This window comes from Sander vitreus, chromosome 1, assembly GCF_031162955.1.
Source record: "Sander vitreus isolate 19-12246 chromosome 1, sanVit1, whole genome shotgun sequence".
In the NCBI taxonomy this organism is placed as follows: domain Eukaryota; kingdom Metazoa; phylum Chordata; class Actinopteri; order Perciformes; family Percidae; genus Sander; species Sander vitreus.
The window spans coordinates 37,899,576-37,914,431 of record NC_135855.1 but is presented as its reverse complement, the minus strand read 5'-3'; the positions used below and the strand labels follow the sequence as shown (position 1 = coordinate 37,914,431).

Below are 14,856 nucleotides of genomic sequence, written 5' to 3'. Positions count from 1 at the left end.
AATCACTTATATCAATAAATCATTGTTATAAGTTATTGTTATTACAATATTAATCAATCATTTAATTTTGACCATATGGCCTTAGCAATAAACAAGCCGTTCTTTAATGTCGCCAACTGTCATTTTGTGCTCCTTTTTTATATTTTATATTATAGACATTATACATATTTTATATATATATATATTGGTTCAGGCACCGTTTTAAAAGTATCGATTTAGCACCGGTATCATAAAAAACCTAAACGATACCCAACCCTAGTCAGAAATGTCTTAAAAGCGCCTTTAACCAAGGTGGTTTATCTAGTTTTTCCATAACAATGCACCCTGTTTTAGAAGCTAATTATAGGTGTTGTATGGAAAATGTTAATCTGCAAAGTAACTACAGCTGTTGAATAATATGTAGTGAATTAAAAAGTACAAAAATTCTTTCTGAAATGTAGTGGAGTAAAAGTTTAAAATGGAAATATACTCTTGTAAAGTACCTCAAAAGTACTTTACCACCAAAGGCAAAATATGAATGAAAATCAGTACTTGTATTTAACATCTTTAAATGATACTCAGCCCTCTACTTGACTTGATTTACTTTGTTCATTTCCACCTCTGAAGAAAAGGGAAAGTGCGACATCTGTTGTTTCCACTGTTCTTCACCCTGATCATGTCACCCAGGAGGTGATGTCATTGCAGCATCCATTCAGCAGCTTCTCACAGCGGGGATTGTCCTCCAGCTTCCAGCCGGCTCCGTCCTCCAACTTTACACAAAGACCGATCGTTGAAACGAAAAGCGCTCCACAAGCCACTGCCGTGTCAGTTAGGCTTGTTCTGCATGACAAACAGCTCATATCAGCACCGGGGGGGCTCAACGCTTTGCACTGTGGCCTGCATGTCTTTGGACTGTCAGACTGTTGCAAAAGGGTTTAACAGAGTCAGAACAAAGCACAAACTGTTCCTGTGTCTGGACCTCGCTGTGGGGTTCAACCCCCACTGGATTACATCATTCTTACACACTGAGGCAGAGGAAGGAAAACTTGTGTCTGCAAAGCTTAGATCATTGGTGTCCAATCTGTGTGTCGGGGCCCCACAGTGGGTCGGAAGACAGATCTGAGGGGTTGTTTCTTATTTGTTTGTCTGTTGGACATTCATAGTCCCAAGAGGATATATCCTAATGACTGGGCTCATACTGGTGGTGATACTTTTTCTTGAGAATTACATTTTTGTTTTGTTAGTAAAACATCTAAATAACTGTTGGATGAATTGCCATAAAAGTTGACACAGATATTTATGGTGCCCAGAGGATGAATCCCAGTGAGTTTAGTGATCTACCGACTTTTCCTGTAACACTACCGGCAGGACAGATTTTCCACACCACAACAGGGAAATATCTCAACATCTACAGGATGGACTGGAACATTTTGTACAGACATTCATGATCCCCAGAAGATGAATCCTAATGACTTTGATGACCCCCCTGACTTTTCCTATAGAGTCACCAAGAGATTCAAGTTTGTAGTTGTGTATAGCTTTGATTTGTATTCCTGCAAATATTAAAAACTAATAACATCCCCATCAGCCTCAGCTGTATACGGACCTTATTTCGAAAGAAAAATGTACAGAAGTCAACAGCGAGAGACAATTCTTTTAATGAATCCTATTTGCCAATTTAAAAGATAGAATTAATTAAACTAAATGGTACTACGACAAACTTACGACAGACTTTCTTGACTTGCAAAATTATCTTTTAACCCTTGGGTTGTTTTCCCGTCAGCCATTAACTTGTTGTCCTTCCGGGTCAAAATTGAAAAATGATTCTATGCTTCTGATGTTGTTTTAAACGTTTTTGTCACTTTTTTCAACGCTTTTTTTATTCATGGTGAATAAACCTAATTTAAATGACATTATACCTAATTTTTTGAGTTTAAATAAAAACATCACAGAAATTATGAATTATTTTGACTAAAAGTTAAGATCAGAGGATGTTGATGGATAATCACAGACTTAGGTTTATGTCAAAGTTTAGTCAGGATACTATTGTAAAACCATACTTCTTTTTTTTTTTAAATGCTATTAAATTGAATAAAACACCCAAAATTCAGTGGAAGTAATTATTAATTTACCTGCGAAGAATGTTGAATGGCTTCCATACAACGTACATCCATGCATCCAAATTACATTTGGGGCAACTTGGTTGAAAGAAACCCATATTTCTGATATGAAAAACTTTGTCAACGTGTCAAATTTGACCTGAGGACAACAAAAAGGATAAATTGACAAACATCATATGTGTAATTAATGGCAAAATTCCAACGGGATCAAAGAATTATTTGTCTTTCCCCGTTCAGTGCCATATATAATGTTTTCAAAATAAGGTCCCGTGGTGGTCCAGCAGTTAGCATGCTGACGTTAGCATTTAGCTCAGTACAACCTCACAGAGCTGTTAGCATGGTTGTAGACTCTCTGTAGCTCTTCAGGCCTCTAAAACTGTTAAAATAAAACACCATGCTTTGGTCAAACTGCACATAGATACATTTCTTGGCTATAAAGAGTCACAAGCGTAAAAGTTTGGGAACCAGTGGCCTAGTGACATGCCCTGATCAGTTTTATAAAAGTTACGTGGTGTGACGATACAAAAAGAAAAGAGGGAGACATTCTTCTTCAGTAAATTATGTTTTTATTGGTCTTCACCACACTTTTTGCCTTTTTAACAATAAATCTGTTTTCTATTTGACCTTTTTTAAGCATTTCAAAGAGAGATAAAGAGAATATTGCACTTAAAACAAGAGATGAAAGTAGAACCATGAAGCAGAAAGGAGGGAAAAAAACGATCACGAGGCTTTCTTGACAGTACAGCTCAGCCAGGTTACACGTGGCTCCTCAGTACCGCATAGCTTAGCTTCTTAAATATACATCTTTTAAAATAGCATTTCTATGTGAAGTTTTTTCTTCAGCTATTACAATACAGGAGAACTCAAAAGGTACACATGCACGTACAAGCAGGGCTCACTGAAAACCAACCGTCTTCATGATGATTTGTTTCACGGCAGATGAGTCTGAATGCCACAGATATTTTTTTTTTGTTCTTCTGTTTTTGCACGATACGAAAATGAGTGAGTGCGTGTGTATTAAGCTTTGTCTGGAAAAGAGTGTGAATAATAGGAAATCCTCTATAAATACAAATGTATTGACATGAGTGTCTGGCAGTCTGGGTTTTGAGTGGTCTGCTCATATGAGTAGTGGTGATTCCTTTTAATTATTAGCCTTTACAGTGATGCAGTATTAAATAGGAATGCAGATTACACAGAGTGTGGGTTAACACTGACGCGCGTCACGGACAACTTTCATCAGAGAAGCCGTTCTTTTGAAATCAGCAGGAAATAGGAACCTCAACTCGTTGTCTCCTCTCCTCTCTGTCTCTAACATGTTTATCATACTGACAACATTTTAATCTGCAGACAGAAATCGTAATGTTTGTCAAACTATCATCCAAAGGAAGAAAACTGCGGTGTTTTATAATCTGCACACAAAGTTTTCTTCCCTTGCACAGTCGAAATGCATTGCGGGCTACAACAGCACGGTTGTTACCGCCGGTGTGACCGATGAGTCAGATGTACCATATGATGCACAGTAACCAAGGCAACCAGGAGATCAAAGTCCTCCGCGGAGAACGTAAAGGTAATCTGCATCTTCACATTCAAATCAACTGGAGCCGCTGAAGTTTGGGCTCCCTGCAGCCCTCTGCGTTTCTTTTTTTTTTTTTTAAAGAGCTATCACCTTTTATGTACATGCATCTGTTGTACATGCATCACTCGACTAGAGTCGAGGGAATAAATTATCATACAGAGGAATAACTAGATTTTTTACTGTGGATCATAAAATAGCAACCCTTGTGAGGTGTGTTGGTCCTGTAATTTGTTTTGTTCCCGGTTAAAATCTATTAAAGTACTCAAAACTTATCAAAATATAAAATCATTAATATCAAACTAAAAGCACGTCTACACATAATACTAAGTTAATAAAGTGTTACCTAAAAACATCCACTGATTTACCACTGAAAGGAAAGGAAGTTGCAAGTTAAATGATACAATCTAAAAGCACGATGCATTAAGTTAAGGTGATTGTGGCTTAAAAAAAAAATATTTTGCAAACTCAAGACAAACTATATTTTCTGGAATATTTAAACCATGAGAAAACAGCACAGGTTTTCAGTGCAAATGCTGTAATTGTTATTTTAATGTTGCGGAAATTTAAGACTGCTTTAAGTTTTGCACACTGGTTACTGTTTGTGCTTCTTCAAGTGGCAGCTCCAGGAAAATGCAACAGCTGAAATACTGAGTTGGTGCTTTTTTTTTTAAAAAGTGCCATTTCTACGCTCGATATGTACAACTCGGACCTTTGTTGACGTTCTCACTGACAAAAACTCACAAAAGAACAGAGGAGACCAGCTCGCCGAAGCCTCCGCCACAGAGCCGGGGGATGAACCGCACACTTGCATGATGCCACCTTGAATTTCTACGACGAAAACACATTTAGTTTCCCTTTCCAGGACAGCACGACAGAAAGGCACATGTGGGTGACAGTCTAACCTCGAACCATCAATCGCACCGACCACCTTTGTTCACCAGGCAAACACAATTGCTCCTCGCAAACCACATGTTCCTATTGTTGTAGCGGAATACATTCTTTGTTCTTTAACCCAGCTTTTGAATAAGATCTTTGAGACGCAGCAACCGCTATGAGGGTTGTCGACTTCCCTCTTATGAGCTTCGAGTGCTTGTTCTGTATGTAAAGATAGAAACAGGTAGAAATCCAAAGATCAGGATGATGATTTTGTACTTGTATCACCGCCTCTGCCTTCAGTTCCTCCTCACGATCCTCTGCAACGATATGTTAACTGGAAATACACTGAAAAGATACATCAAAGACCACAGAAACTATTATAGAGAGAATCTTATTCGTCAAATCCACCGTAAGAAATAACAGCCACCGATAAATTCTTATTCTTACTGTAACGATTGGTTTACACTTTGAGATAACCGTAGTAATATCATAATTCACTACAATACAGATTCATGAGTATGGTCATCCCTATCCTACCGCAAATATACTCAAAAGACATTTTATATCTCACTATGTCAGAAGGAGGCACAAAGTTCAACACTGGGACTGTCATTGTTTTAGAAGAACGACAGAAAGGGAAAACAGAGGAAAGTAAAAGTGATCACAATTAGCCTCTAATGATGATTTTCTATCAGCAAATGTATTCAATTGATCACCTTTATTGTGAACGGGTTGACGGGATTCAGTGGAAGAATATATTTTGTTGCTGGCTTTAAAGTGTGCAAACTTGTGCTTTGATTTATGCCAATTAGAAGACAAGCAACTAGATATCAATTTTGTATTGTTTTTCTATATGAACACAACGGGCATTTTGTCTCGGCCAATAAACATAGACTCCATTGTCTCACAGGGTTTGGACAAACAAAGAGTTAAGGAGCAGAAAAAAAAACTGCACTCCCTTTAGAAGGACTAGAAATAATAATAATAATAATAATAATAATAGTAATAATGGAGGACGTAGTTGTCAGAAAACTACCTCTGTAATACAAATTGTGATAGCCACGACAAGCTTATAAATGAATAAAAATCTAGAAAAGAATAGACAGTTATCCAGGTCTGTTTCTGCTTTTCGCTCAATAGCCCAAAGCAGAGGCAGATTTGCATATCAGGCTATAGAGGAGGGCAATTAAAACCAGATCGACACTGGGGAGGCCAGGGGGAGGGAGAGAGGAAACAAGGGTCTTAAAACTCAATCTTGCAAGCGGGGAAAGACTCGTCCTGCATGACGACGGTGCTGCTGGAGGCCAGGACCATGATGTTGAGCTCCTGCTGCCTCTCATGAGTCTGCTGGTACCAGTCACGGGTCACCTCCGTGTCGTGGGTGGGGATCAGCGTCACCTGAGCGGGAAAAAAGAGATCAGGAAATGTCACGACTAGTCTATATAGATAGTTTCATTTCCGTGATTGGTCCAGTGCCGCCGGAAATTCCGCCGGATGTCCCTCATTTTCGGCCAGATGTCCGTTACCTTCCTCTTTCTTTGTGTTGGCGTTCTAAACTCTGGTGGATTTCTGAGGACTATGGTTAACTGCTCCTCAGATCTCTGCAGGGTAAATCCAGACAGCTAGCTAGACTATCTGTCCAATCTGAGTTTTGACTAAAACAACCTTTGAACGTAAACATGTTCCACTAAAACAAGTTCTCATCCTGAAGCTATTTTGCACCGGCACCGTCATGTATAGAAAACCTGGTTTCAACACAGTGTGGACATTTGTCAAGAGAACATATGTGAAGTTGCAGTGACCGATTCAAGAGGTTGTATTCACCGAGTTGTGGTTGTGCTGGAAAATGGACAAGTAAAAAATGAAAATAAGAGTAAATGTTGCATTACAAGTTTGCAGCTGTCACTGTATTTATGTAAACATCAATCTGTGATTATTTGTTCTGTGACTTCACATTCAGAAAACAAGTTTTTCTACAAGCTCTCGTGTTTTTTTTTCTTCTGTGACTTCAAATTCAGCTCAGATGTAAGTGAAAATTTTAACATACAAGTTTAGATTTAGGTTCTGCAAGTTATCACATAGTATTCTACAATCATCCTGTCATAAGCTTAAACTTGAACAAAAGCTGTAGGAAAAGTGTGTGATTGTGTTTGTTGTTTAACGTAAAGCGTTTGGGAGCAAAAGGCAAAAAACAAGTGTTTTCCTTACCTATGATTAACCTTGTATAAATGTGTTTATTTCGATATGTTTTGTCTTTGAATTCAGTTTGGTTCTTACCTGGATCCCCTGCCTCATAATTTCTCCGCTTTGGCTTTAAAAGTCCCCTGTCTTGGTCTTGCATGAAGGGAAATTGCTTTACTTTGATTTGAGCCGAGTGAGTGAGAAAGTATGGTGGCCGACAGGGACAAAATCTTTAAACTGAGTTATCCTCAGCATCAAACTAAGTACAGTTGGAAATGTTACCTGTAGGTTTGATCCCCACTGAGCTTTGCCATCCAGCAGTGCATCGAGGACTCCTCGGCTGGGTTCACCACTTGCTGTGTCATTCCCGCTCACCACATAGTATGCAGAGCGAATGCGTTTGAAAAACTCTTGGTCCACATTTTTGGCACTGCAGTGGTTGGGAATGTAGGCCAAGTCCACATATATAGGAAGGCCAGGAGCCGCTGCAGAGCCGGACTTCTGAGAACCTGGATGGGAGAACGAAACCAAACTGTCACTATGTGTAAAAGCATTTATCTTACAAAATGTTTTTGTAGTATTAACGATTATATCCGAAAAGCTTTCAAGATTATCTTTAAACGTTTGCGCACCTGAACTACTCTTGACACCGTTAGTCAGCCCCTTGCCCGGGTTGTAGCTCGACCTGGAGAGATCATCGTCTTTGGAGCCCTGTCCATCTGACAGACGAGACATCCGTGAGCTCTTGTCTGCCTCCTTCTTCTTCAGCGAGGCGCTGCGAGGAGACGGCGTCTGTTTGACAGGCATGGGAGACCTCTTGCGCCTAGCCGGTGATGCTGATTTGGTTTTTCCCGAAGTCTTCTTTAAGCTCTTGGCTTTTGGTTCTTTCTTGACTACGCCATTATCCAAAGAGTCAGGATCCACCATGCAAACGTCTGGGCGTGGGGGGTGAGGGATAGGGTCCATGAAGGGAGCAGGAGGAGGGTCATTGCGCCTCCTAGAGGATTGATGGCTGCCTCCCCCGGTGGCAGATAATTTATCAACAGGCATGTAGTCTGCATCCTCATCTGAGTCCATGTTGCCTTCGCCAGCGACCAAGGGGTATTCCTCAGTGCCTGGAGGCACATCAGAGTCTGACTGAGAGGCTAAAGATTCGCTGATGGAGGTGGGCGGTGTGTCCTCCGTGGCCAGACCCAGCCCTGCCGACATGCCGCCAGCTTGCTGCAGAGAGCTGCTGTGAGACTGGTGATGATGGGGCTGCTTGTTAGCCCTTCTCTTGACCGACAGATCGTGCACATCAGCCTCCTGCGATTGGTCACTCCTGCGCCCGTGCTCCTCGTCATCCTCGTCGCTGGATAGCTGCCGCATGCAGGGGTTTATGAAGGAAGGCGAGAGATCGTGTTTGGGCTGCCTGTACTCGGAGGAGGAATATCCAGGAGAGCTGCGGCTGGTGTAAGAGGAGGTGGCTCCCATGGGCACGTCACCAGCAAGATCCTGATCGCTATCGTCGTCGTCATCGTCGTCATCCTGACCCCCTTGGCTGCACTCTTCAGCGTAGAACGGAGAGCGGAACGGCTGATCGGTTGAAGAGAGTGACAGCGGCCGGGCAGGGTGTTCCGGCTCCATCTCACACTCCTCTTCAAACTCGTCATCATGGCGGTAATGGGGAGGGGAGTCTCCGGGCACCATCCCCATCTGGGGTTTTGACATCTCCCACTCAAAAGAGCTCCTGTAAGCTGCTGCTCCCTCTCTGGGCTCCACCTTGGCTGGGCCTGAAGATGCACCACTGGCTGCTGCTCCAGCAGGGAGGGTGCTGCTTGAGCTGACCTCCATTGGGCCGTTGACCGGGTCTGGCTTGCTGGCCTGAAGAGGCGAGGGCATGTAGGAGCCAAGAACATCAGGGAGTGCACCAGCTGTATTTTCAGTGGCAGCTGGAGCAACATGCTTGTCAGAAAATGAGAGGTTACCAGACTGGCCGCTGGAAAGTGTCCTGGTCATCTCACGCATGTAAGCCTCCTCATCCTCTTCCTCACTGCTGTCAGTCTCCTCAAAGTAATGCTTGCCTTCTGTGTCTGGGCGTGGGGAGGAAGTGATGCCAAATAGAGCGGCGCTGGCTGCCTCTTTGTCTTTGGACAGCTCTGCAGGTTGAGCAAACGGTCCTGCTGAGGCCCCAAACGCAACAGTCATGTCCAGCTTGGACCCTACCGACCATCCAGGCTTATAGAAGCAGTCCGATTGAGGGCCTTTGTCCATTACTCCACCTGCTGAAGTTGTATACTCCTTCTTGTCCTCAGCAAAGGCAGCAGAGGAGAGCGAAGGGAATGATTTGACCTCCTCAAATGGGCTGAGGGGTGAGAAGCGAGCTAAACTGGAAGTGGACTCAGCCATGGTTGTAGCTGTGATCTGTTTTTCAGACACTTCTAGATAGTCGTCTTTTGTGTCAGCGGAGCCAGAGTAGGGAGGATCCATGACCAGTGAGTGTTCTTCTTTAAAGGAGGAGTACTCAAAGAGAGGCTCGGCAGGGGTCTCGAGTTCCTCTCCGAACTGACGGCTGGTGGAGAGGGAGCCCGAGGTGGAGGAGGAGTAGCTATAGGCCGAAGAGGAGGAGTACCCAGGGGCAGCGGTGGTCGTGTACTGAAAGCTTGTGTCCAGTGATCTCTTACTCAGGTCTGGTATCTTCTGTTTCTCAAAATCCGGATCAGCCTTGTCATTCTGATAATAACTGTCCTCTGTTGATTTCAAAGTGAAATCCTCTTTACCTTTGTCTGTGGTCTGACTTAAAAATGAGTCTTTCTCACCACTTCCATATGAGTAGTCAAAGCCCGAGGAGTAGGCAGAGAGACCTGTAGCTCCTAAATCCATTGGCTTTCCACTGAAGGATAAGGAGTCAATTTTAACTTCGTGTTCAGCCTTTGCGAGTGAGCTGCTCGGCTTCCCCTGGCTGTTATAGCCGTATCCAGCCATGGAAACCATAAATTCAGGCCTATTTGAGCCAAACATTTCACTGATTGGACTTTTGACTTCCTTCTCAGACTTCTCTTTGGCACCTTTCTCCATATCAGAATCAACAGCATCTTCGTCGTCATCCTCCTCCTCTTCATCCTCCTCATCCTCATCACCTTCTTCGACAACTTCATCATCATCATAGTCCTCCTCCTCCCTTGCTGTTAGTTTTCGCATATCAACCTCCAAACTAGCTCCTTTCTCGCCGTAGCCTGTGGCGGCAGGTTTGTCTACATCAAACGCTGTCATTGAGGAGTATGTCTGGGTCTTTGGGCCGCCGTCAATCTGATTTTTAGAAGAGGCGTCTTTTTCTGATGATAAAGAAGAGGACAAGGCCTCGGGTCTATCAGCCAATGAAGGGAATTGGCTACCTGTACCGTGTTCAAATGTCTCCTTTCCTTTGACATCTTCGAATGGAGGTACAGCAGAAGTGCTCTTGGAGTCGAGCCACGATGAGGAGGAGGAGGACTCTTTTCCATAAGAGATGGTAAATCCCTCCTTCTCTGACATCTTGTCCGTGGCTTTTACCGGGGATGGGAACTCGGGTTTCTGCGAATCCACTTCAACCTTTGCGGTGTCCTTCTCCGCTTTGTCTAAGGACTCCTGATGATATGAATCTGAGTCCACTGAGCCATAAATGTCACTGTAAGAGAATGTTTTGCCATGCACATAGGGGGTGTCCTGTCTTATATACATGGCCTTTTCTTTGGTCTCCTTCTCTGGAAAATTATAGAGACTGAAATGAACATTTTTCTCTGTCTCTTTAAAAGAAACATCTGTTTCCTCTGTGCTTTCACTTTTTAAGTCTATTTTGCTTTGATTGGTTGATAAGGGCTTATTAGACCCTACCCCACTTTGATTATCATCGTCTTCATCTTCATCTGAGTACATCACTTGAGGTATTGTTTTTTCCTCTGTGCTAAAAGACAACAGTGTCTTTTCCAAGCTCTTGACTTCTGTTTCTGTCTTTGCAGATTTAGCCTCAGAGGCGAAGTCGTCATCCAAGAAGCACCCCTCTTTTGCCTCCATAAGCTTGGCCTTAACAGCGGGCTGTAGATCCTTTTTGGCGTAATAGTCTTCCTCTTCATTGGATTCATTGGATTCTTCTTGAGACTCTTCAGACACTGTGTTGTCACCTACCAGCCCAATATAGGCGGTACTGTCTGAGATAATGACTGATTTCTGGGTGTCAGCTTTAACATTGAACCCTGCTTCATCTTTGTCTTCTGTCTTAAAGGGTTTCTCCTCTGTTGGAGAGTAGCCACTGCTTGTAGGTATAGACTGTGTGGGTGAGGCCAGTTTCATGGTGCTGTCATCTGGACTTAGACATCTTTCCTCACTCTCCTGCCTGGAGTGGGACTCCAATTCTAATCCAGAGGAAAAAGATGGAGGGGGTGAAACAGGCTTTATATCCGCACCCATCTTAAATCCCTCTGTGCTAAAGAGAGATTGGTTTTCTTTGACAGCCTCCGTGGGAGAGGACTTCATGGTAGAGAAGAGAGGAGGAGGAGGAGAAAAAGTGGCAGAGGGAGATTTCTGCTTTTCCTGGAGCATCATGAAGGATGCGTGTTCGTAGCCCTCTTGGAGTTTACCCAGAGGGATGTCAACGTTCGGAGTCTGGTCCTCGTCCTCGTCTTCCTCGTCCTCTTCTTCTTCGTGGACTGATTTGATCTTTGCATCCCCAGATTCCATCTCGGGAATGTTGGGCTGGTACTCGTCAGAGGAAGGAGACTTGAAGCACTTGTCGTCCTCCAGAGAGGATGTGGGTGAGATGGTTCCTGCCGAGTGGAGATAGTCCTTCCCATGGGCAGCCTCGGCCCGTGAGGGGATACTGTTGATTGTGTCAAGCAGGAGAGAGTTCCTCCCAGCCTCCTCGGTTTGTGGCGCTGTCACAGAGGCTATCGACTGGTCCTCGGCTACAGATGTGGCAAAGGATGATAGTTTGTCATATTCTGTTATGGATGTTGCCGAGGAGATATGCTCTTCCTCTGCAAGAGGGGCAGCGATGATGGCAGGGTAAGGTGCGAGCTCAGGCTCGTGCCCTCCCATGAAGGCTTTGGGTTTGATGTCAGACACAGCGGAGCACTTCATCTCTTTTATACCGTGCATGGAGTCAAAGGTACCAGGGACATCAGGGACAGAGATGTCATAGGAGCCCACATCATAGCGCAAATGTGGGATCCTATCTTCTGGTTCCTCGTGGATCTCCTCATCAGAGATGGTCTGTTCAGTCTCGGAGTAACCAGGGATGGTCTCGTCTTGGATGAAGGAGAATTGCTCCGAGGCGGAGGCTGCTACTTGCCCAGACAGGGCTGTGGTTGACAAAGGTTTTTGCTCAGTTGGCTTGGTGTCCCACACCTTTCCAGTTTTTTCCTTTTTCGCCTCCTCCATTTTATATTTCAGGACCTCGTCATCTTCCGTTCCTTCAAATTCAGCTTTTTCAATGACATCACCCTCCTCCTCTGAGCTGTCACTCTTCTTTGATCTGTCTCCTATGTGGTCCTTTACATGGTATTTGTCATATTTCTCCATTTGCTCCTTTTCATACTTTTTGTCAAAGGCATCGCTTGCTTCCTTCTTTTCAGTGGCTGTAGCCTGTACTGAAACGCCCTTGTCTTTGTTGTATTCCTGTTTGATGGGGGATTTGGGTGAAGCAGATTGTATCTCAGTGGCTGGGGATGTGACTGTCTCATCGGGGAAAACTAAGGAAGGATCTTTAGTATCTGTGTGCAGCAAATACCCAAACATCACATCATTCTGAATTGGCTCAGTCTTTTTGGACAGCTCTTCTTGTTTCAGAGCCTCAAAGTCCTCAGTGAGGTCCTCTGGGGAGGACACAATGGACCTGTCAGCCAAAGCTGCTGCTGCGATCTCCTCAGGGATGTTCTTTGGGACTGGCTTTTTCTCATTTGCTTCCTCTTTCACTACTTTGTTTTTGTCTGTCTTGGGTTTAGCCTGAGTCTTAGCTTTATGCAGAGTTTTTCTCACTTCAGGGGTGAGTGGCTTCAGGTCAGGTTTCGTGATTTTTCTCAGTTCCGGTTTACTTGAGTCCTTCTTTTTATCCTCCTTGGCTTTACTTTCCTTTTTCTCTTCTTTTCTTATATTTTCTTCTCTCTTTGCTTCACGTTTTTCTTTCTTAATTTCTTTTTTTTCTTTGTCTTTCTTTTCATCCATCTTGGACGCTTTCTCATGCTTGGCAGTTTTTTCCTTGGATATTTTCTTTTTCTCTGTCTTGCCTGCCACAGGGGCGACCTCGCTGTTTTTCTGTTGCTTGGTGGCTTTTAAACTTTCACTTTTGAGCTTTTTCTCCTCCTTCTTTTCCACTTTATTCTCTTTAGTGATTTCACTCTTGGACTCTTCCTCCTGTCCACTGGCTTCTTTCTTTGTTGTTTTAGAGTGAGGTTTGGGTGAAGACTTGAGACTCTCTTTGCTGTCAGTTCTTGATTTTATTTTAGTCTGTTTGATGATGGGAGGAGGTGCACCAGATGATATGTCTTTTTGGGTCGCCACTGGGTATCGCAGGAAGTCCAGGTGTTTCAGTTTCTCGAGGCCCTCCAAGATTTTATTCTGCGGTGCATTTCCAGGGAAGAGCACCCTAACTATCTTTTCTGTTGGACGGTGAGGAATCCAAACTATGAGAGCGGTAACTGATGTCAAATAGGGGACAGATATTTCTCCTTCTTTTCCATTGGCCATCATAATCCCGGTCTTGGCTTTGCTGTTTCCAGCCCATTTCTGCATTAGAAACTGCATCTCTTTGCTCTCTTTTACAGGGTTTAAGACATACATGTCTAACTTCCCCACACCAAGTTTGTGGAATAGTGTGATGGGTTCGATGGTGTTGCTGACTACCCTGTGAAGAGGCTCTGGTGTGATACCAAGCTTATTGAGGTACTGCAATGTAAGAGATGCTTCCTCAATGCTTCGTTTCACTTTCAGCGTGGACTCAGGCATCCGAAGCTTCTCTGGGACGTTGAAAAACACAATCCCAAGCTCAGGAGAGATCAGGTTCTTCATCCATTCGCCGTTGCTGCTGGAGCCAGATCCTTGGTTACGCTCCTCTTCTTGCTCTGCAATCTTCCTCTGGAACAACCCGTTGATGCCAGGGAGGTTGTCCGCACCAATATGGGTGAGCAGAACAGAGTCAATCCTGTCCAGGTGGCGAACCAGCTTCCAGAAGCAGGACTTTCGATCAGACCCTCCATCCACCAGGATGTTGAATCCGTTGACGGCGAACAGAGCAGAGTCTCCCCTGCCTCCAGGGAAGATGTAGCAGCAGGGTTTGGACAGCTTCAGAAAACCCCCAGAGGTTGGGGGCTCCAGGAGGTCGAAGGATGATGGCACATCCACTGTCTCGGAGACATACTCAGTGAACTCTGTGACTCCGTCCATGTTGGGGAGGTAAGGTTCGGGGTTCAGGCGGTATTCCAGAAGATTTTGGAGTGACTGCTGCTCCTGGCTTTGACCCAGGGAGCTCCAGCCCCCGTCTCCCTGACAGGAAACAGTAAGCCTGGCCGGCTGCTCTGAAGAGGCCTTGGACAGGAGTTCAATCACCTGGAAACACAGTAACAATGAAAAACAACCTAAAACAACTGTCTATGTAAGCTTTATAACATTTGATCCATACACTGAAAAGATTTATTTGGAGAGAAAATGCACCCAGCTCACTTGAGGGTTGGAGATGATGTCGGAGAAGTGTTGCCAGGTGAATGCTCCACCTTGCAGTAGGATGTCACCTCCCTGCTCCGAGCTCTGGCCACTTAGGATCAGCAACTTATTCCCAGCAAAGTCAGTGATCAGAGAGTGAATCTGGGTAGGGAACAGCATAACCAACTATAACAACACTATAATATCTAACATTAATGTTTTGTAATAATACATCTTCCATAAGTCATCAACATCAGAACACAAAAGTCAAATGTACTGTACGGGAAAGATGAAGAATCTTTTTGGGGTGACAAAGCAAGTAATTTAGTTCCCAATGAACAAGGCTCACATCATCTCGCATGTATCATGAATCCACTGAGTTGCAATATTTCATTTGATTTGAGTGCTATTGAGTTTGAGAGCTGCTCAATTTGTCCCCGAAATTGATGTCATCCAGGCAACTCAATTTTGACT

At 43.9% G+C, this 14,856-nt stretch overlaps 1 protein-coding gene across 1 annotated transcript; it reads right to left on the bottom strand.

Moving 5' to 3' along the window:
* Positions 1-5,793: 5,793 nt before the first annotated feature.
* map1aa (microtubule-associated protein 1Aa) lies at positions 5,794-14,142 on the bottom strand. Its single transcript, XM_078258281.1, has 3 exons — positions 7,365-14,142; positions 7,015-7,241; positions 5,794-5,949 (listed from the first exon to the last, which is right to left on the bottom strand). Exons 1-3 carry the CDS (start codon positions 14,125-14,127, stop codon positions 5,794-5,796), a joined length of 7,146 nt encoding a protein of 2,381 aa, XP_078114407.1. The 5' UTR covers positions 14,128-14,142.
* Positions 14,143-14,856: the final 714 nt, after the last annotated feature.